Source organism: Indicator indicator, chromosome 8, assembly GCF_027791375.1.
Source record: "Indicator indicator isolate 239-I01 chromosome 8, UM_Iind_1.1, whole genome shotgun sequence".
In the NCBI taxonomy this organism is placed as follows: domain Eukaryota; kingdom Metazoa; phylum Chordata; class Aves; order Piciformes; family Indicatoridae; genus Indicator; species Indicator indicator.
The window spans coordinates 16,797,668-16,818,453 of NC_072017.1; the positions used below are offsets into that span (position 1 = coordinate 16,797,668).

The following is a 20,786-nucleotide window of genomic DNA, read 5'->3' on the forward strand; positions in this document are numbered from 1 at the left end:
TAGGAACTTAGAGGATTCCTTGTGCTCTGCTGTGTTGTCCCTCTAACAGGTATCAGAATGGTCAAAGTTCCCCATGAGAACCAGGGCATGTGAATACAATGCTGCTCCTATCTGTCTGTAAAGGACCTCAGGAGAAGCTCTATTAAAATATCACCTGTCCCTGCCCTGCCTTTAATTCTGACCCACAAGCTTTCACTCATCTCATCCATCCCCAGGCTGAGCTCCATGGATTCCATCTGGTCACAGATTTAGAGGGCAACATTTGCTCACCTCCCCTGCCTATCTTTTCTAAAGAGCTTGTGACCCTCCATCTCAACACTGTAGTCATAGGAGCCATCCCACCATGTCTCAGTGATGCCAATAATATTACAGTATCACAGTAAGGGACCTCAAGAAATCATCAGGTCCAACCCCCCTGCCAAAGCAGGATCACTTAGGGTAAGTCCACATAGGAATGCATTCGTGTGGGATTTGAAAGTCTCCAGAGAAGGAGACTCCACAACCCCCCTGAGCAGCATAATATGGCACCCTTGCAGACATGCACATCTCTAGCTCCTCTTGTTTGTTCATCATGCTACCTGCATTAGCACAGAGGAAGTTAAGCTGTGCCCCTGTAGAAACTGACTTAATGGCTGGGATTCCTTTGTCCTGCTTTTCAAGTGCTCTCCTGCAATCCTTCTTCAGACTCTAGGCTGGCACTAAACTCATGAGGTGCTGGCATGAGGTGCTGGCACTAAACTCAAAGTGCTAGTGGTGGAATGAACAGAGGAATGCCTCCCTCAGAAGCTTTAGTTTAAAGTCCTTTTCACTAATTTGGCAAGGCTTTTGCCAAATATGCTCTTGGCCTTCTCAGAGAGTTAAAACCCATCAGCCCCCAGGATTTCAGGCTTCTCAAAGCAGTTCCCATAATTTGAATATATATTTCACAGTGTATTCTTTAACTGCTGAGATATAACAAATGCTGTATTGCTTAGGAATGAAACAGTTTGGTTCATATTCAACATTTCACTTAAGGTGAAATAAAATATTTCACATTATTGTTTTCATGAGGGGAAAAAGAAATTAAAATGTTTTGATAGGTTTTGTTCTCCACAGCATAACATGTGAGTTGAGAAAGCATTTTTCTGTACAGATCTCGTTAAGAGTATTAATTCTTTCTATGACCTTTTATTTTTCTAATAGTAATGCCTATTTGTATTAATAATTCTATTTAAAGTCTGCCTTGAGCAGTAACATATAAAATGTATATTCTATGAAGATATATGCTTCCTGTGAATTCAGTGTAAAACCCACTGATCACTAATAGGAAGGAGCAGTACCATTTTTCATGGTTGAGAAACTATTATTACAATAAAATATATGTTTGCATAATGCTTTTTTTATAACTTGTGAAAGCAGCTTTGTACCAGATCAACATGAGGGTAGGGAATGTTTGTGAACAGCATGGTAAGCATGTATATTGACTGCAAATAATTTTCTGGTGTTTTGATTATGGTGCTGATCAAAATCTGGAACGAAGATATTTACAAAAATGGCAAAAAAATTATTACCTATATATTTCCTACTGGGGCTTTTACTAAATAGATGATGTGCTAATTTTGTGATGGCTGAAACTGTCATAGAATGCTTTGAGTTGGAAGGGACCTTAAACATTGATCTAGTTCCAAGCTCCCAACCATGGACAGCTTCACCTAGTTAGGTTGCTCAAAGCCCCATCCAACCCAGCCTTGAACACCTCCAGGAAAGGAACATCCACAACTTCTCTGGGCAACCTGTTCCAGTGACTCACTACCCTCACAGTGAGGAACTTCTTCCTAATGTCTAGTCTAAATCTACTCTCTTTCAGTATGAGACCATTACCACTCATCCTCTCCATACATGCCCCTGTAAAAAGTCCATTTCCCTATTTCCTGTAACCACTGGAAAGCTGCCGTAAGGTCTCCCGAGAGCATTCTCTTCTCCAGGCTGGACAACCCCAGCTCTCAGCCTGCCCTCATAGGAAAGGTACTCCAATCTCCTGATCATCAATTACTAAAAAAAATTTTTAAAAAAATGTTGTTGAAAAAAGTTCTGCAAATCAGACAAGATTTTCTAATTCTTAGCTTTCTGGCTCACATGAAGCAATCTGCCATGTACTAGCAATACTAAATACTGTGATATTTATCCCACTCCAGGTATTGTAACTATTGGAGAGGAAAAGAAGGTTTGCACTTCATCAGAAAGTTTCATCAAGATGTGTGACTCTAATGAGGTGAATAAAAGTGATAATATTTTTGGCAAGTCTATAATATATGATACAGTGGGAAGTAACTGATGTGGTGTTTGCTTCTTACTCTTAATGTTCTACTTCTAACTATAGTGATGAAATAAAATCCCAGTGGAATATACAGCCAGCAAGTACTTTTCCTAGTATTTTACCATGTACAAAATTAAGTCTGTGCAGTTTTTCCAGACATTTGTTTTCTAAATACATTCATTGTGGGTTTTTTTTAAGAATTCCATTGTGATGTATTTTTTTTACTGAGATCTTTCTGAAAGCTAATGAATAGGTTTATATAATGAATCACTGTTTAAAGGTCTTATGATTGCTGTTGTGACAGGCTAGTAAAGATTTCAAATGGATTTGATGAAGTCTTGTAGTCTGTTAGGATAGTAACTCCTACTACATTTTTCTTTGTAGTTTTTCCCTTAGGCAAAGGGCACGTATTTCAGTGCAGGCGAGGTTTCAGGGGTTCAAGTAATCAGGATTAAAGACAAGACAAATAAAATTACACCTATCTAAAACAGAAAATGGGGTTAAAATCTTGTTCCTTCTCAAGGTTACTTTGCTAAATGTTTCTCTGGGTCTTACTGTGTCTGAATAAATCTTCTTAGAGGTAAAGTACACAGTCTGTTTCTATACTAAAACCGTTTAAGAAAATGTAGCCCTTGATGTGCAGTCAGCACTCAGTGGATGCTGTGTAAACCAGAGCACTAAAATTAAAATCCAAGGTAATGATATTGTTTAGAGCATTTAGGGTGAGGCAGGTGGTCACCTTGGATTATTTCAGTAATCTTGTTTCTATTATATCACTATGAACATATTTTATTGTCAAATTTAGGAGGGAATCAATATATGAGGATGGAAAGTTAGTGAAGGGAAATGGGGTTTTCTTAGGCTGTCTGTGCCACTAGAGAAACGGCCACAAACATTTGTAGAGCCGGTAAGGTAGTATTACTACTTAAAAAAAAAAAATAGTGGGAAAAAAAAGTGGTGGACTGTTTATTTTTAAATAATTATTTTTCATAACATTTATGATTTAAATGCATTATTTTAAAATATGCTTTATCTCTTATATGAGTATTGTAAAAAACCCAACCACAAGCACGATGTCATGTAGTGATGTCAATCTTTTGGAAAAAGTAGCAGGGTGGCACTAGGAAGGTAATTACTTGCTCTGTCATCCTGACTTTTTGTTCAGTTTCTGTTTAGTGTACCACCATGAAAGCCCTTTTCTTTGTCCTACTTTGCAGCTTAACATGACATTCCACTTATTCATTGTGGCACTTGCTGGAGCTGGAGCAGCAGTCATCGCTATGGTAAGCTACCCAACACTCTGTGGTTCTGTCTTTGTCTCAATTGCTAATACATTCTGGTTGTTACTTAGTATCAGTTATTCAATTTTCATACTGTCACTCAATGCTATTACTAAAATATAATTATGTAATTCAAAACTCTATCTTACCCTTTTAATTTTTTATGTTGATGGATTCCCTTTGAAGTAGAATTTCATGGGTTTTTTTTAAATAAAAATCCACATTCTAAGAATCTTTAACGTTCTCTTGCTGTGTTCCGTGCTGTCTGAGCTTACATGCCCCATGACCATAGTAATATACTTTTATGATCTATGCCTTCTGTAAACTCACAGGCCTGCTATTTTAGGAACAGACTCTTTCTCTCAGTTCTATGCATATATGTGAACAATTCTCCATCAGGACTAATTTTTCCATCTGTTTTGTAAAAAATATTACCTTTTACCAGTGAGAATGTTCCACTGCGAGGAAAATTGCGTGAGCTACTGCCCGGCTCTTCTATCTTGTCTGCTATGTCCACTTAAACATAAAGATATTTTTAGAATGGAGATTCTGTATAAGTGCAATGAAAAGTGAGAAGTGACTGTTACTCAGTGCGGATGCATTTTATAAGAAAAATGTTAGGGATGGTGATTACTATTGCTACTGTTACTAGTAATTTTTCACTGAATCCTGGGGCCATAAATTTTAAATTCTCCTGAGAATTGCATTTATTAAAAAGAACAGTCAGAGAATATTCATTGAAGCTAGTACTCCTGCTGTATTAGTGATTTATTTTTTCATTCTCTGCCATTTTCTCAGTATTACTTGACACCCTGCCAACACAATGGAGACAGCTAAATGAAAAATACGTACTTTCTACACACTAGACCACAAATAATAAGTATATTAATAAAATATAATTAATATTAATAATTAATTTGATTTTCCAAATGGAGACTTTTCTACTACTAGCTGCAAAATCAATAATGATGGTGATGATAACAACAGCAAAAGCAACAAGAACAACAATATTTGTGTTAGGAAAGTATATCCAAGAGACCATTATTTATCCAATACATTATTGTTTTGATATATATTTACAGAATCACAGAATGCACTGTGTGGGAGAAGACCTCTACAGGTCATCTAGTCCAACCCCCCTGCAGTAAACAGACATATCCCAAACTAGATTAGATTGCTCAGAGCTCCATAAAGCCTAACCTTGAATGTACCCAGAGATGTGGCCTCCACCACCTCCCTGGGCATTCTGCAGTAGTAATTATTGAATGGTAATTTGTTCAGATAACAAGTCTGAATTTCAAAGAGCTTTGATTCAGAACAGCCACCAAATGTTTTTCAATGCAAACACATCTGCATCAGAAGCAAATTTAGTAGTTACATTGATCAATATAATTTGAATATGTAAAACTTTCAACTAAGCTTAAACCCCCTAACTCTTCAAAGCTCACAATACCATATCAAAGATGCCATAGATGTTTTATACCAATCAGTAATCCACAAGAAATTTATTTTGATGGCTCACATTCATTAACATATTTTTTACTATATTATGCTTTATTGTGTTCCATGGCTGCACAAAGCAGGCACAATAACACTCACTGTTTCTATGGAAATACATGTTAAGAGACTTAGTTCTAGTAAATTACACTTCAGCCCAAGATGAAAAATCCTGATAGAATTATTTATGTGGTATATGGGTTTTGTTAGTCTTGAGCATGTAATATTGAATAATTTTTACTGATTCTGAATATTACTCTTCTTTATTATGTTTGAATGGATAATAAATGGATGCAGAAATTATCATTAAAGTAATGCATAATAGCTTAATAGTTTTACTGTTGTCAATGTTGTGAGAGATAGAAGATATGAAGTTGTTTAAATTTAAATTACACCATCCCAAAGGGTTGATTGTAAAGCTATGAAACACTCTGCCTGTGGTATTTCCCCCAAACCACTACATCAAAACTGAATTATGAGATACAGTTTCCCTTCTCAAAAGGTACCATGTGAACAGTACTCTCTGTCTGAACTTCTACAGAAGTTATGACCTATAGGACTGAGATGCAATCAATGCTCCTTGGACTAAGAACAAGGGAAATATATGTTGTCAAGTCCCTCTTCCCCATTGCTCTCTTCTGCAGAATATTAGATGCATGTAAGGAGAGAACAGTTATTTGGACTCCTGCCCTGCTAAGCTGATGACATGTGGCAAAATGAAAGGAAAAACAAACCAAAAAAAGGAGCCCTTTCCTAGCTTAGATGCAAGTCTGCAGTTTTAAAAGGTTGAAGTATGCTTTTATCCTACTAAGAATATTAAACAGGAATGTTTCACAGGTATAGAAAGACCCTGTGTGATCTTGCAAATATCTGTAGGTGAAACATCCTGAGGCAGACTGTGGAAGCTGCTCTGCTTCAATTTGAATAAGCCTTAACAGGACCCCACTGGCTTCAGGGAGTTCAGGTCTTGGAACTGCGAAATGCAATTAGACAGCCACTTAAAGATGACCTCCTTAATGTGCAATGTTATCTAGGAAGCTGGTATTTAATAAAAAAAAAATAAAGATGATGGGACTGCTAAATACATAAAAGAAAAAAAATATACTAAATGGGTTCTGTTCACTTAACTATGAATCTAAAATACTCATATACCTAAACCAGTCAGATAATAACACAATATTAATCTGCACAATCTCAGAGTGTTTTTATGACTACTCTATTCCATTTAGTTTTTCATTTTTAGGGAGGAGTGGATTTTATTTTATTTCAAGATATTTTTTTGTGGCCACAAATTAAGAAATTTAAGAGATGCTTTCATCAGAAAGTATCTGAAAACCTGCTAAGAGAAGAATAAATATCCAGAGAGTCTTAGAATAAACCAGTTGAATGTTATCACTGAACATTATTACTTTCTGGCTGAATACAGAGCTAAGAGAGCATGTCCTTAGGAGAGAGGGAGACAAGTTTGAGAAGATCAGAGGCTTTTTGTAGGCAGATCCAGCAGACTGAAGGTGGGAAATCTGAGGTCCACCTTCAAAAGAGAAGTTTTCAAAGTCTACAGGTATTCTGAAAGGCCTAGACCTGGGAGGTTGGAGTGGACAGGATAGCAGCTTGTTGCTCTAACAGGCAGCCAAAGTACATGGCCACAAGTGTGAAGATTAAACTCGGGTGCTTTAAATAAAGGAGCTTTGACTGCAGTTCTCTGGAGACCTCAGCTTCATTCCTTATATTGGCATTGTGTTAAAATTTTTCACTTTGTTTGACCATTCATTGCCACCTTTCAGCAGACTGAACTGGTTGTTAAGCTCAGTCACTGGCAGCTATATCATGTGATTTTTATAAACCACTAAGCTCCATATCAAAGGGTGCTTTACATCCTCTATATTGGAAAACATTTGCAGACCCTAATTTTTCTATGAGTAAGATACCTTTCACTAACTTTCAGATTAAATTTATTCAAAGCCTTATGAAAAACATTTGTTCATGTGACAATATTGCCAATATCCTTTAACTGGTGGCTAATCCTCAGATGCATTCATAGACATTCTGTCCTCATTTACTAACACAAACAAACCAAGCTTTTGGGAATATGTCATCATAATTCATCTGGTAACTTGCACTGGCTGCAAGTGATTCCTTCTATTTAGATTTTTTTTTTTAAATTTTGTTTTTGGAAAGCTCCCAATTTTGTTTTCTTAAAACAAATAAAGATCTTTTTACATGTTAAAAAATTTACATAGAACATGAATATCATTTCTGCATCATTCAAGAGGGACAGAAGTCTTTTAAAATCATACAGATCACTTTTCTATAAAGAGTTACATAAATTGTGGTATAACTAATACAGCAGTGAAATAAAATTGCTAAAGTAAATTGTGAGAAATGTGTGCCCTTTTAAGACCTCACATTTATTTTTAACTATATTTTGTTACATTTTGCCTAGCTGAAAATATTCTTTGGTTTTGACAATTTTTTCCTACATTAGCTGGGTTTGACAAGAGAGCTAGAAGTTACATTTGAAAGAAAGAAGTCATGGCTAAAAGGAATGCTAATGCTAACTTGAACAAGAAAGAAAAAATTAGCTCTTCTCTGTTGTAATCATAAGACAATAGATATGTCTACAGCATGTTTCTGTCTTAAGGAACTACTTTGATGAATAGTGTTTCAATGTGGAGAAGATTGCAAGAAATAACCAGAAGACATTTTTCCACATAGATTTTCAGACTAGTAAAGCTGAAATAGTAAAGCAGGGACGATTTGCTTAATTTTTAGATTAAATTTTTTTTATAACTATTGCTACCAACTCCTAGTCACAGTAACAGCTGTCAGCTGAGTAATCTCAAGATGAATGAAATTCACGTTGTGTAGCTTCTTAGTTTAGCAATGTTTAGTTATGTTTAGATGAAAACCCAATCTCAATCCTAGAGCTTTCATGGCTGAACTTGCTCTATTCTGATTAGGTCTGTTATTTCTTACCTCTGTGTTACCTCTCTTACAGGTCCATTATCTCATGGTCTTGTCTGCCAACTGGGCCTATGTGAAAGATGCATGCAGAATGCAGAAATATGAAGATATTAAATCAAAGGAGGAACAAGAGCTTCATGATATTCATTCTACTCGTTCTAAAGAGCGGCTCAATGCTTACACATAAAAGAAACCCTGTCTTACTTTATAACATGTGAATGCTTTGTTGTTTAACTAAAAGCTATCCAACCATTTTAAAAACAATTGGAAGTGCTTCTCACAAAAGGTAGTTTGGGTGACTTACATATCACCCGTGTACAATTCTGGGTTGTCTAGCACTTGGTTTCTTAATTAGTTCATACTCTGTGTGACCATTCCTTACCACAAAGCTCCTGAATAGCCTTTCCTGAATTCTTTTAATCTAATTAGTTCTGCTAGATCAAAGATACTAAACTATTGTCAAATACAAATATGTGTTTGATTTTTTTAATCACTTTGTATGTGTTACGCATAACACTTTTTGCATTGTTTCTTATATGTTTTGGGAAAAAAGTAGCTTTTTATACTTTTTAGTTTTGAGTTCAATAACTACTTTAACTACAGGTATACTTCAAAGGGACCATTGTACATGATGTACAATACATAGAGAAAACAGTCAGATGACTTTCCTTTATATTTGGAAAACTTGCCAGATAGACCCTGATTATTGTGAGTGAAGGTCCTAAGAAAGTTTTAAACAATCAAAGGTGCAATTTCTAAATTTGTAACAGTGGGTAAAAAAAAAAAAAAAAAGAAAAAAAAAGAAAAAAAGAATAAAATAGAAAAAAAATAAAAAGTGCTTCTTATCTTTGTTAACATTGTATTATTATTGATGTTTTTAAAGAATATTCTCTTGTTCCAAGTTCAATGGGTGATAATTCCTGTTTGTATTGTGAGCATGCAGACCGTGGTGCTAACAATGCATGGCCACTTGCCTTTTGAAAGAATTTAATACCACGGCTACCTGTTAAAGAGTTAAGGTATATAGACAATTGTTAATTAAGTGATATAGTTATCCATAGTTTTTTACAGAATGATCTCTCTTTAATTCAATGATGATTATGCTAAATTGGAGCTGTTCATGTGATAATGTAAGAAATTACTGCTTAGCTACATTTATGAAAGTTATATATCAAAAACACAGTGACTGTAGGACCAGATGTCTTTTTACCTGCTTAAAAAATTTAAATGGATTGCACCTGTCTGAACTGTACGAGATACATTAAAGGAGACTTCCATAAATGTTATAGCTTGGCTTCTAGCTTTCCTACACATACTGGTTTACCTGTATTACGTTAAAGTAAGGTGAAAAACCACTACAGAGTTTATTATTTGAAAGTGTAGTAATATATTTGAACATTTATTTTGATAGGAAAATGTTATCAGAAAGATAGATCATCTTGATTTGAAATAATTACCTGTGTCAAAAACAAAACAAAAAACCCTATTTAAGAAAAGTCAGTAGTATTGGACCAAATTTGGTGGAGGTTTTTGGTTGGTTGGTTGGTTGGTTTTGGTTTGCCTTCTTTTTTTGATTTTTTGTTTTTTTTGCTTTTTTTGGCCTATTTCTAATGCTACAAGAATGCTGTAAAGTGTCTTTTAAAGTGATGTAGCCTGACAAGACATTTTTGTCAGTGTTAAAAATCTTAGGTAGTTTTGTGCACTTATTGGACCATTGTGAATTCTCTCAGTGTAAGTGCATTTCTAATAAAACTTCTTGAGTAAAACTCTTCTTTGTACTATTACTAGTCATGCATCATCAGTAATTTTTAACAATTCTTGTAGTAAGTAGAGGGTAATAACTATAGTTACTCGTGGCATGATAATGCATTAAGTAGTATTAGTTGATTGACTTTTCTTTCTTTTTCTTTTCTTTTGCCTGTTTTGGGGTTTTTTGGTTGTGTTTTTGATTTGAGGTTTTGGACTGTTTTTCTTTTTTTTACACTTAGGCTGTCCTATAGGGTCAACAGTTTTCTGATAATGTGCAGTACCGGTATTACAGTTCTGCAAAAAGTATTAGCAACCTCTTTTGGATTCTATATTGTAGTGTTTCAGTTTTGTGTCTCAAAACGTTTGTGCTGATTTTTAAAACTATGTCTTTTAAACTCATGTAATGATGTTAATGCTTTTGGCTCTTCTCTGGTATTAGAGTTTGTATTTTCACAAAGAATGCTTTGTAGCAGGCATTACAATTAATCTGTTTTGTACATAAATGTGCCAACAGCTTGATGGTGGCGTTTTTGAAATGTAGAACAAAGTGCTTGCAAAAATGTAATAAACACACTTGTGTACTTTGTGTACTTATTAATAAGTGTTTGTGCAGTGTTGTTTTTTTTCTTTTGCCTACGCTAGACAAATCATTGTAAACACAAATGGAAGAAGTTTGTTTCTTCTACTGTTGTTGCTTTCAGAGGACTGTTCTCAATATTATGTATTTTGTGTACAACCTACTTTTAGATGTTCAAGAAGATATCTCCTCTAACAGAAACTATGAGGAAAAAAAGAGTAAAAATAGAAAAAGAAATGTTATGGAGATGTTACATCAATTAGAAGATATGTCTTTGTCAAATCTATGACCAAAAAATGAGAATCTTATTGTGATGAATCATTAAAAAAAAAAAATCCATACTCATCTCTCATGACATAGCTCCTTCTGACCTGTGCCTTTAGAACTCAGAGGTAAAACTATAGTGTAGCCTTTCCATAGTTAGAAATTGTGCCTCAGTGTTGTATAATTTATTCCACTGCATTAAAACTTGTTCATTGCCCATGCACAGATTTCCTCAAATATATCTCTTAGACAGCATTTAGTATGTTTTTGCTGCCTAAAAGTCTAGTTAAATGGAAATCCTTGGTTAAGATTTTTCCAGCCCCAGATCCTCGGTTTTGCATTTTCTTCCCAGTTTACTATGCCCTATCAATAGTGTTAATAGCATATTACAAAAAAGACCCTACCCTCATCACCCTTTTTTTTTTCCACAAGGTTATTTTATCCCTCAGCAGTATCATATCAGCATTCCTGTTTTCAGCACAACCACACAGCCATTCAATCAGCATGATTTAGGCACCAGTCCAGTGCACCACAGAGGTGGGGATGAGTGTCAATAGCAGGAGTCACGTAGTTAAAAGCACAAGGCACTGAAATTACTTCTTCATTTTCTGTTTCTAGGTAGTTAATGATACTGCTTTATTTTTCACAGATGCTAAAATAAAACAAGGATTTCTATTATAACTGGCAATACACCTCTAAATTAATTGTGTGAATAATATATGTAATTACTAATCTTAAATTAATGCAGTTACTTAAGTTGTAATGTGTATACATTGATCAGAATTATTTATTGAACAACATCGTTGTAATTCCCCTTCAGTTGCCATAGTAGATTTTAGGATTGAATATTTTTCTACAGTTCTTACTACAATAATCAATGGCAACATTTTTTAGAGTTCTTTCCATCATTAAGATCCAATGAATTTTCCAGTTATTCAGCTCTGGTTTAACACAAGTATTAATCTTTCTAAAGAACACAACTCAATTCAGCTAAGCTATAAAAGAGCAGACTATAATGTATTTCATCCCAGGAGAGGAAAGGTGGCATTTATACAAGCTCTCTTTATAAAAAGTAACTGTTTATTTCTATTGGGTTGCACAGAAACCCTGCAAACAGATACTGTTAGTCAGCAAACCAATTTGTGTCTCCAGATGATATCACATTTCAGCACTGCCTTCATTTTGGATAGATGGAAATTGAAGAGAAGAGTTCAAAGCACTTTATATATCTAGCAGCAATTTCTGTCTCACATGAATTGTCTGACTTGTATTTTCTGCAAGAAAGGAAACCTAGCACTTTCTCAATTTTGAGAATTTCAACTACAATTTCTTGTTCTTTCAGATATCTGTGGAGGATTCCAACACTTCTTTGGGAACCGTTTCTCTTCTTAACAGTTATTATCAATGATAGTGACAGGTAAGTGATTCTGCTGATACAGTGACAGGTCTGGTTTCTAGTAGAGAAGTGGATCTTTGGCTTACAGTAGTCTAAGCATCAGTCATTATTCTGCAGGGAGAAATTTGTCCTGAGAAAGTTGTTCTGCCCATGTTGTACAAGCTGCTGTGGACTCTTTCCTAGGCCAGGTGGAGCACACCCTGCTAAATGCTAGCCATGGGAGAGATCATTCCAGTTGGTCCTTGAACTGGCATTGCTGAACTTCCCTTACCTGAATGGGATGATTTAGGGACAGGTATATCTTCTCTAGAAGTAAGGTAATGTCAAACAGAAGGTCTTTTCACAGCAGCTGCAACATCTACAGCATTAATACAGCAACAGCTTAAATTTTAACACTAGATCCCAATCCTACTAAAAAAATAGAATTGAAAGCAGTAACAAGAGGCTTGCATGAATATCCACGTTGAGTTACTCCAGCCAGAAATGTTGTGTAGGCCAGAACAGTGATAACAGCTAGATTTTCCAGAGTGTATTTATTCTTTTCAGCTGTCCAGGAAAAATTATACTTATCTATGAGTCAATTAATAGAGAATATTTTTGTCCCTGCCTTGTCAGAAGAGGATTAATCACCTGTATTTCTTTGTAAGGGTAAATATTAATTTAAGAATGAATCTCATTGGGGAACAAATTTATGCTCAACAAGTTCATGTCCCAGTTAAAACATGCAAATCAGTTCCTGGAATTTTATAACTCAGCCAGATTGGTTTGCATGTGCAATCACATCCTTCCAAGTTCATTCTTTTAGAATAATAACCTAAATCAAGTTAGACACAGAGGCATATTGTCAGGTTCTAGCTGGCTGGTTTGAGCTGATCAAGCACACTGAAATCTTTCTCAAGAAGTCAATGTTCAACCCCCCATTATTGATGCCATTTTTTGAAACATGAAATAAGGTTAGGCAGGAATGCCTCACAAAGTATTTAATTCATTTCTGTGTTCTCCTTTCATAATTTACCCTTTATTCTTGACATGCTGTTCCTTGTGCCATAATGTATTGTGTAATTTGCTGCTACTGAGAAGGGGAGGTCTCACCAACAGGACAGAGGTGTACCACGTGGCTGGAGACAGGAATGAGGATACTGAAAAAAAGCAAGAAGGACAAGGAAATGTAAGATTTTCCCTTCCTAGTAAGCCCTACCTGCCAGCTAATGAAGTGGGATCAGGACCTGTACCTCAACTGAAGAATTACATACAGGTATGCCTCATAGGACTCACAGGCTCAAGTAGCAAGAATTTCTGACAAGGTCCAAAAGGCAAATACTGTCTGGAACGTACTGCTTTGGGGCAGTCTGAAGCCATATTTCTCCTCAAAGGAGCAGATGGTTGAGAGAATCCTGTAGCTGCAAGTTACCTTTAATCGTCACAGCAGGACCAAGTCTCTGGTGGTCTGGCCATGTGTTCTCAGTTTCCTTTCCCAGCATGAGTAACATGATGGCAGAGCAGATGTATCACATATGTGGCTGCATGGAACAATCAGGTAGAGTTTGCGTCATTTCAAGCAGCTCAGGGGATGATGCTGAAGAGGACCATGGCTGCAGACACAACACTGGAGCATTGAAGAAAGAATGTTTTTCAGTAATAGAAAGGAATAAAGTCAGGATTTAGGACTGGGCACTCTGCAAAATCTGGGTTTGTATTATTTGCTTCAAATCTAGTGAGACATGTTAGGATTTTTTTGCAATGTAATAAAGTTAAGTCATTGAATTTTTCATATCTTTTCAATATACACACACATGCAGGCAATATATAATCTGATAAAACAGAAAAAAAAATTAAATATACAGTTAATCAGTGCTCTATTGTCTGAAGTTACACTATTCCAGCTATAGAAGAGTCAGCTGGGATCCTGCAGACTTTTGTAGTATTCTGATGTCCTGTAGTCCTGTAAGCCCATTATCTTTATTCAACAAGGGTTTTGTTTAGAACCTACAGTGAAAAATACAATTGGTGGGTATCTGAGTAAATCAAACACACTTGAGAAGACACAGCATGTCTTTTATGAATGGAAGTCTATTAACAAACCTACTGGAGTCTTTTAAGGGTGTCAGCAGCCATGTGTTTATCAGCAGTCACTTTCATTTCCAATCTATTTAGACATCCAAAAGTCTTTCAGCATAGTTTCTTGCCAAAGTATTTTAAGATTAATAAGCCATAGGCAAGTCCTTGTGTGGGTAAATAATTGGTTACCAGATAAAAAGTAAGGCAGTTCTTACACTGGAGAAAGGTAATTTTTGAGTTCTGGTGTTGAGACTAGCTTATCTTTAAGGATGGTTGGTCCTAATTCTGTACAGGCACTTCCACCACTCAGGCAGATTATCTGGTCATTTCTGTGTTTTGTAAGGATGGTTGTTTTGAACTTCTCTGTCTCCTAAGACACCTTGTTCCTAGTTTGAGTTAATCTCATTTCAGTTATTCCTGACCCAGAGGAAATTGTTTCTGCTGCAGGTGGTAAGCAGCAGTTTCCTCACAAGAGCTGCCCCAATACTTAGAATCATAGAATCATAGAATCAAGAAGGTTGGAAGAGACCTCAAAGATCATCGAGTCCAACCTGTCACCCTACACCTCATGACTATCTAAACCATGGCACCAAGTGCCTCTAGCTAGTTGGAATCCTTTGTATGGAACACCCCTCCAATGTATCCTCTCCTCCTTAGAGGATTCTAACAGCTGTATAGTCAGAGCATAAACCCCCACTCAACACTAATATTAATGCCACCCTTAAAGGAAAATAGGAAATTCAATTATTGGATTTTTTTTTTTCTGACAAGAAATGGCATTTATTTCATTATACCATATTAAACAGATACCTGTGCAAATAATAAGATAATCTATGAAAATAATAGAAGCTTTGACTCCTCTTTATGAGCCTATTCAGCTTACTTTAATTTCTGCTAACAGAATTGAACAATTAGAAATTAAGAAAACTGAAAAAAAGAAACAGAAGGCCTCTGGATTCATGGTGCTATTTTGATTTTCTCTTTGTGTCTTCCAAGCATCCTGACAGAAGTGTTAAGCACTTGGGATTTCTGTCAGAATTTACCACGTGCAAGTCCATGTGTGAGCAGATTTTTTTTCACCTTTTTTTTTTTTAACAAGCTAAATACTGGTTTTCTGTCACTGTGCAATCTCTGAAATGTAACCTCAGGTGCTATAATTTCATGCTTGCTTTCCTCTAACACTTTTCCTCACACCCCCTTCACCAACATGTGAAGGTTCTCCCTTCACTACCCCTGAGTAAGCCAGTGGTGGGCCCAGCATCTGCCCTCATCTTTGCAAATCAGATCTGCTCTAGCTGCCAAGTGGCTGAGAATGGCAGTGGAATTAATTTTACCTGACTGAGCAAATGTGAAGCTGTCCCCAGTTAAATCCCTGCCACAGTTACTCACCATCCTTCTCCTAGAATGTTCTCAGCCTGATTATCCAAATTTGAGGAATAAGTGGTAATGAGGGGACCCTGTGAAGACTCTGGGGAAGATGTTAACGAAGGACAAAAATCTGAGGTCCTTAAAAACATTTCCATCCTCCTTCAATATTCCTAATGTAAAAATAAGGGAAAGCCAGGAATTAGGGGAATCTTTATACATATAATATGATGTTACTGTAAACACTACACAACTTTGTGCTATGCAATACTTCTCCACTGATAGTCAAGATTTATTATTGCTCTTCATTAAAATAAAACAAAATAATCAATAATGATATTAGTCAAAAGAATATTTTTATAAATCTGGGATGTTCATCTGGGATAAAGCAGAGGATGATAAAAAATCCAAATCCAGTAAGTTCTTGAAAAAAACACTCAAAGTAGTCATGTGAGTTCATACCATCACTTATATGATATACTTAAGATAGGAGGTGGTAATCATTTTTCTTTAGGGATTTTTTTTTTAAAGGAGACAAAAACATCTCATTATTTAAAATACAAGACTGGCTAACAGTATTCAGGAATGACATTCATTTTAATGTTTTGGTAATTTGTGTATGATATGCTATTTTTGTATTTTAACAATAAGTATACAGATTCATATATTTATTTGCATTTAATTGCATTATAATATAATAGAGAGCCACATGGATTGAAGTAGCCATCAAACTGTGAAAGTCATCTTTTAGCAAAGGTTTCCCTGTGTGTGATGGGAAGCAGTAAGAGTTTATCTGCATTAATCTCTTTAACTGGATTAAGTTCTTTAGAAAAAAATCCACTCAATTCCTGGGCCAGTATTTGGGCCAGATCTGTGGAACATGTATTTATGAATAGACATGCAGACAGTTTGACTGTGTTCCAGAAGATTACAGTTAAACTCCATGTCACAGGTTTTTCCAGGAGGCTAACTGGGAAGACTACATAATTTGAGATTCCTCTTAAAGTGATAATCCTTTTAATAGTGTCATTGGCCTCTTTTCATGGAATCATAGAATCATTTTGGTTGAAAAAGACCTTTAAGGTCATTAAGTCCAACCATTATCTAACCACCCAGTCTGGTACTAAACCATGTCCCTTAGCACCACATCTATGCATCTTTGTCTGACTGAAAGAAAAAATAAATAAAACATAGCAAGTCTTCTGAATGAAAACAAATCTGTGTTTAACCCAGCATTGTTTTGCTTATTGCACGTTTTCAGTTTGACTCTAGACAGGGACAACCAATACACAAATCTAGTGTTACACTTCAATTTGATAAGCTTTGTGGAGATGATTTTCTTCTCCGTTATGAAGAATAGTCAACCAGTACACCAGACTGTATTGGGTTGAAAATCTGGTGTCAACATTCTCATTTGTCTACAGAAAGGGTCTTAATTGTTTTATACTTTTAGTTTGGCAGCTACAATTCTGAATTTGTATACTTCCCTCATTTAATTTCTTATGTTTTAAGTAGAGAAACTTTGCCAATAACATTATATTTGTTTGATTTTGAAGGTTTTAGTAATTTAAAAACATTTTTGATAATTTAAAATACATTGGGGTTAGTATTACTATTTGAAAATGCAATAAACTCAGCTCTATTTTTTCCTCAGGAATTTGTTCAGACTGAGAAATCTAACTAAACCAACTAAATGTACATATCCTTTTTTCTTTTTTCTCTTTTCTTTTTTCTTTTTCTTTTTCTTTTTTCTTTTTTTCTTTTTTCTTTTTTCTTCTTTTTCCTTTGTCTTTTTTCTTTTTTCTTCTTTTTCCTTTGTCTTTTTTCTTTTTTTTCTTTTTTCTTTTTTCTTTCTTCTTTCTTCTTTTTTTTCTTTTTTCTTTTTTATTTTTTTTTTTAAGCATTATAAAGTTCAAAATGTCTCTGAAGTTCAAAGTTTGGAAAAGAGGAGGCTGAGGGGAGACCTCATTGCTCTCTACAACTACCTGAAAGGACATAGTAGAGAGGCTGGTGCTGGTCTCTTCTCATAGCTGATTAGTGATAGAACAAGAGGGAATGGTCTCAAGCTGCCACTGGGTAGGTTTAGGCTGGACATTAGGAAAAAAATTTCCCAGCAAGAGTGGTCAGGCGTTGGAATGTGCTGCCCAGGGAGGTGGTCGAATTGCCAGCCCTGGGTGTGTTTAAGGGTCGTTTGGATGTGGTGCTTGGGCGTATGGTTTAGGGGTGAGCACAGGGTTATTGGTTGGACTTGGTGATCCCGAGGGTCTTTTCCAACCTGAAGGTTTCTGTGACACTGTGATTCTGTAAATTGAAAGGATATTGATTTTCATGCTTATTTCTCACTACATTTAGGTATTTTTAAATATCAACCCCCCCTCCAAACCACAGAACAGGAGGTTATCCACGTAAGGAATTATTTTGTGGCATTTAATGACCATGAGGAAAATGGTTGAAGGGGAAAACCGTGGTCAATCTCATACTAAAATTTGTAGAATACTGACATCTGGAGGTAGAACTACTTAAAAGAGATGAATCTACTCAGCTGCTTTGAGAGCTATAATTTTAAATAATCACTTTCAGTAGATTATTCCAATTGGTTTCTTTTCTAGTTCTTTATATTTAGAAATTATTCTATAACATAGCTTGAGGACATCCAAACACTCTGTCTTTATATAAATATATGGGTAGAGTCATAATTAATAACATGACAAGAAGTGACTAATTAAAGGATTGCAAAGGTGAATCTCATTTCATGGAATTACTTATTATTCTAAAAGGATTTTGTATTGGCTTTCTTTAGTTGCCTTTGCCACCTACTTTAGAGATGCTATTTTTATATAATTATTGTTGCAAGATAATCAATTCCCCAAAATACTACTTATTTGCACATTTGTTTTGTTGTGGTGTTTTGTTTGTTGTTTTTTTTTTTAATATTACAGATGCCATTTATAAAAATGCTATTTATAATGCTTACTTACTTCACCTAGTGGGAAAAAAGGGCTGCTAACATTTTACTAATACTTTATTGCTTTCTGTAATAAATATATGTTTAATTAAACTAATGAGTGATAATAGCAATAGATATAGTTCCAGCTATATGTAAACCTTATTTGGCATTAAATCAACAAGAGTAGTTCTAAATTCACGTGCATCAGGTCTGTGCTTGGTCCAAAAGCCATGGGATCATGAGACAACCGTGAGACAACTTGGTAAGGATTGCAGTAAGTGGTATTACCTATGCAGATATGGAAGTTGCCTGTTAGGCTGCCTTGATATTAAGCTAGCCAAGCAGCTGTTCACAAACACAAAGTTGTGTTATCACTAGAGCCTAAAACTTAAAGAGGGATACACTGGATGACACTTATGATCATTTTAGATGCCTTAGGTTCTCCTGGTCTTCACCTTGGAGTCTGGGAGGGATGTCAAACACAACATGTCTTGCATCTGTTATCCTTTTGAAGGGCATCAAACATGCTAAAACATGCAAACACTAAGGCACCAGACTTAGGTAACACCCCTTGATATCTCACATCTCTAGCCAGTGTTGTGTCTGAGGCTTTTCAGCACAGGGAATTCACCAGAGACAACCCTGCTGCTGCTGTTTCTGTCTCAGCCCTCCAGTCTGAGCTCCTTGGCAAGAAGATAACACAGGCAAATCCATCTGTGGCTTTTCCGGCTCTCCCAAGATCCTAGCTGGAGGAACAACATGTACATGCATCACACGTAGTCTGCTCCTCATCTAGCATTTCCCTTTACCAGATAATTAAAATAGAGATATGATTTAATAAGAAAAATAGGAAGGATTGCAACTTAGGGCAGATGAGAACCTTAATCTTTCATGTTCTGGTGCCTTCATAAAGCAGACTTAGTTGGTGACTGAAATGGAAAACAATTTTATTTACAGTTAAAAAAGATTTTTTTAAAAAAAATTCATTAATTCTACTCAGATGCAATTTTTTCAAATTAAAGGAACCTTATCAGGAATTAAGTCATTATCAAAACAAGATTTTAGCAAAAGGAGAAAAACTTTTTAGGGAAAAAAAAAATCTAAATGCCTTGCCAAATGTAATCTTAATTTTTCCTTTGTTTAGTTTAACAATGAATAGTCCTTTCCCAGGAAGAAACTTCCAGGCTAGCACAAAAACAATGTTCTAAATAAGACTGTCAAAAAGTATTGTGATATTTTTAAACATGGCAAATGTGCTTTTGCCACTGCTAAATTTTAGGAGACCCTTTAGTTTATGTGTATATAGATCTTGTCTAGATGACAACAGCTGGCATATTAACGTGTTGGTTTCTTGTTTGATTGAACCAATTGTTAAGACAAATTGGAGACATTCTTCAGAAAAACTTGTTTTCTCCCAAAAATGACAAATACAAAGAACTTCCTTGATGGTTATAAAAATATATTTATCATTTCTGGAGCCCACTGCATTAAAACTTTATGGATATCCAGACTAATTTTATTTTAATTTAGAATATTGTACTTTTGTCTTTAAGAAGGTGTCCTATAATACTCTTCAGCTTGCTTCTCTATGAGTTTTTGAATTTAAAAACATAATAGCTGCCAAAGTCTGACTTCACTGTCACTCCCCCATGTCATCTCCTAAATGTGTGAAATATCTTCCTGCATTCCTTTTGTCCTTACTTCTGCAGTCTCTGCACCCTGCTCAGAGTCCTGGAACTTGGCTTCTGGCACTAAACACCGTCAGGACATACTTGTAAAATATGCTTATCTGCTTATTTTATTATTATTATTTTTATTGGATGAATGACATTTTCCACACATTAGTACTAACACTTGTCATAAGAGCATCTTTCTTTATCCACCTCATAACCACCTGTGATGCACATACCCTGTTGAAAATCTTGCTAATTTGTGTGTGCTTATCTCAGAGCTGGTAATGAGAGAGGAGAGCAAATTATCCTGAGGAACTGGAAAGAGCAGTGAAATGAATGGACATGTAAAGTAATTGATGGGAAAATGGTCAAATAGGTCTTACTTTTAAGGTGAAGAGGATGTGATAAGAAAAAGAAGAGACAAGACAAAATGAGAGACAAGTGAGTAACGACAGCTAAGAGTCTTAAGGAGATGGAAGTGAATCAGCATTTGATGTGATGTAGCAGGGAACCTTGAGACTTGGAACAGAATAGGGAACAGTCATGACCAGAACAAGGGACAGTGTGGGAAATCCACTGAATGGGGCAGATAATCATCAATATGACACAAGACTAGGGGGCAGATTTGGATGAGCAGAAAAGAATTGGGGGAGGAGGGGGAGAAGTGGTGTTAGGATAAAAGAGTAAAACTCCTTAGCAGTATTTTTTAGGGACGCTGGA

At 35.6% G+C, this 20,786-nt stretch overlaps 1 protein-coding gene across 1 annotated transcript in view; it reads left to right on the forward strand.

The window, feature by feature from the left end:
* GPM6A (glycoprotein M6A) overlaps nucleotides 1–8,224 on the forward strand; it is a 41,821-nt gene extending 33,597 nt beyond the window's left edge. The window contains exons 7-9 of the mRNA XM_054382806.1: nucleotides 2,175–2,251; nucleotides 3,514–3,579; nucleotides 8,072–8,224. Coding sequence (XP_054238781.1) covers nucleotides 2,175–2,251; nucleotides 3,514–3,579; nucleotides 8,072–8,224 — 296 coding nt within the window. The remainder of the gene's footprint in view (nucleotides 1–2,174; nucleotides 2,252–3,513; nucleotides 3,580–8,071) is intronic.
* The last annotated feature ends 12,562 nt before the right edge of the window (nucleotides 8,225–20,786 follow it).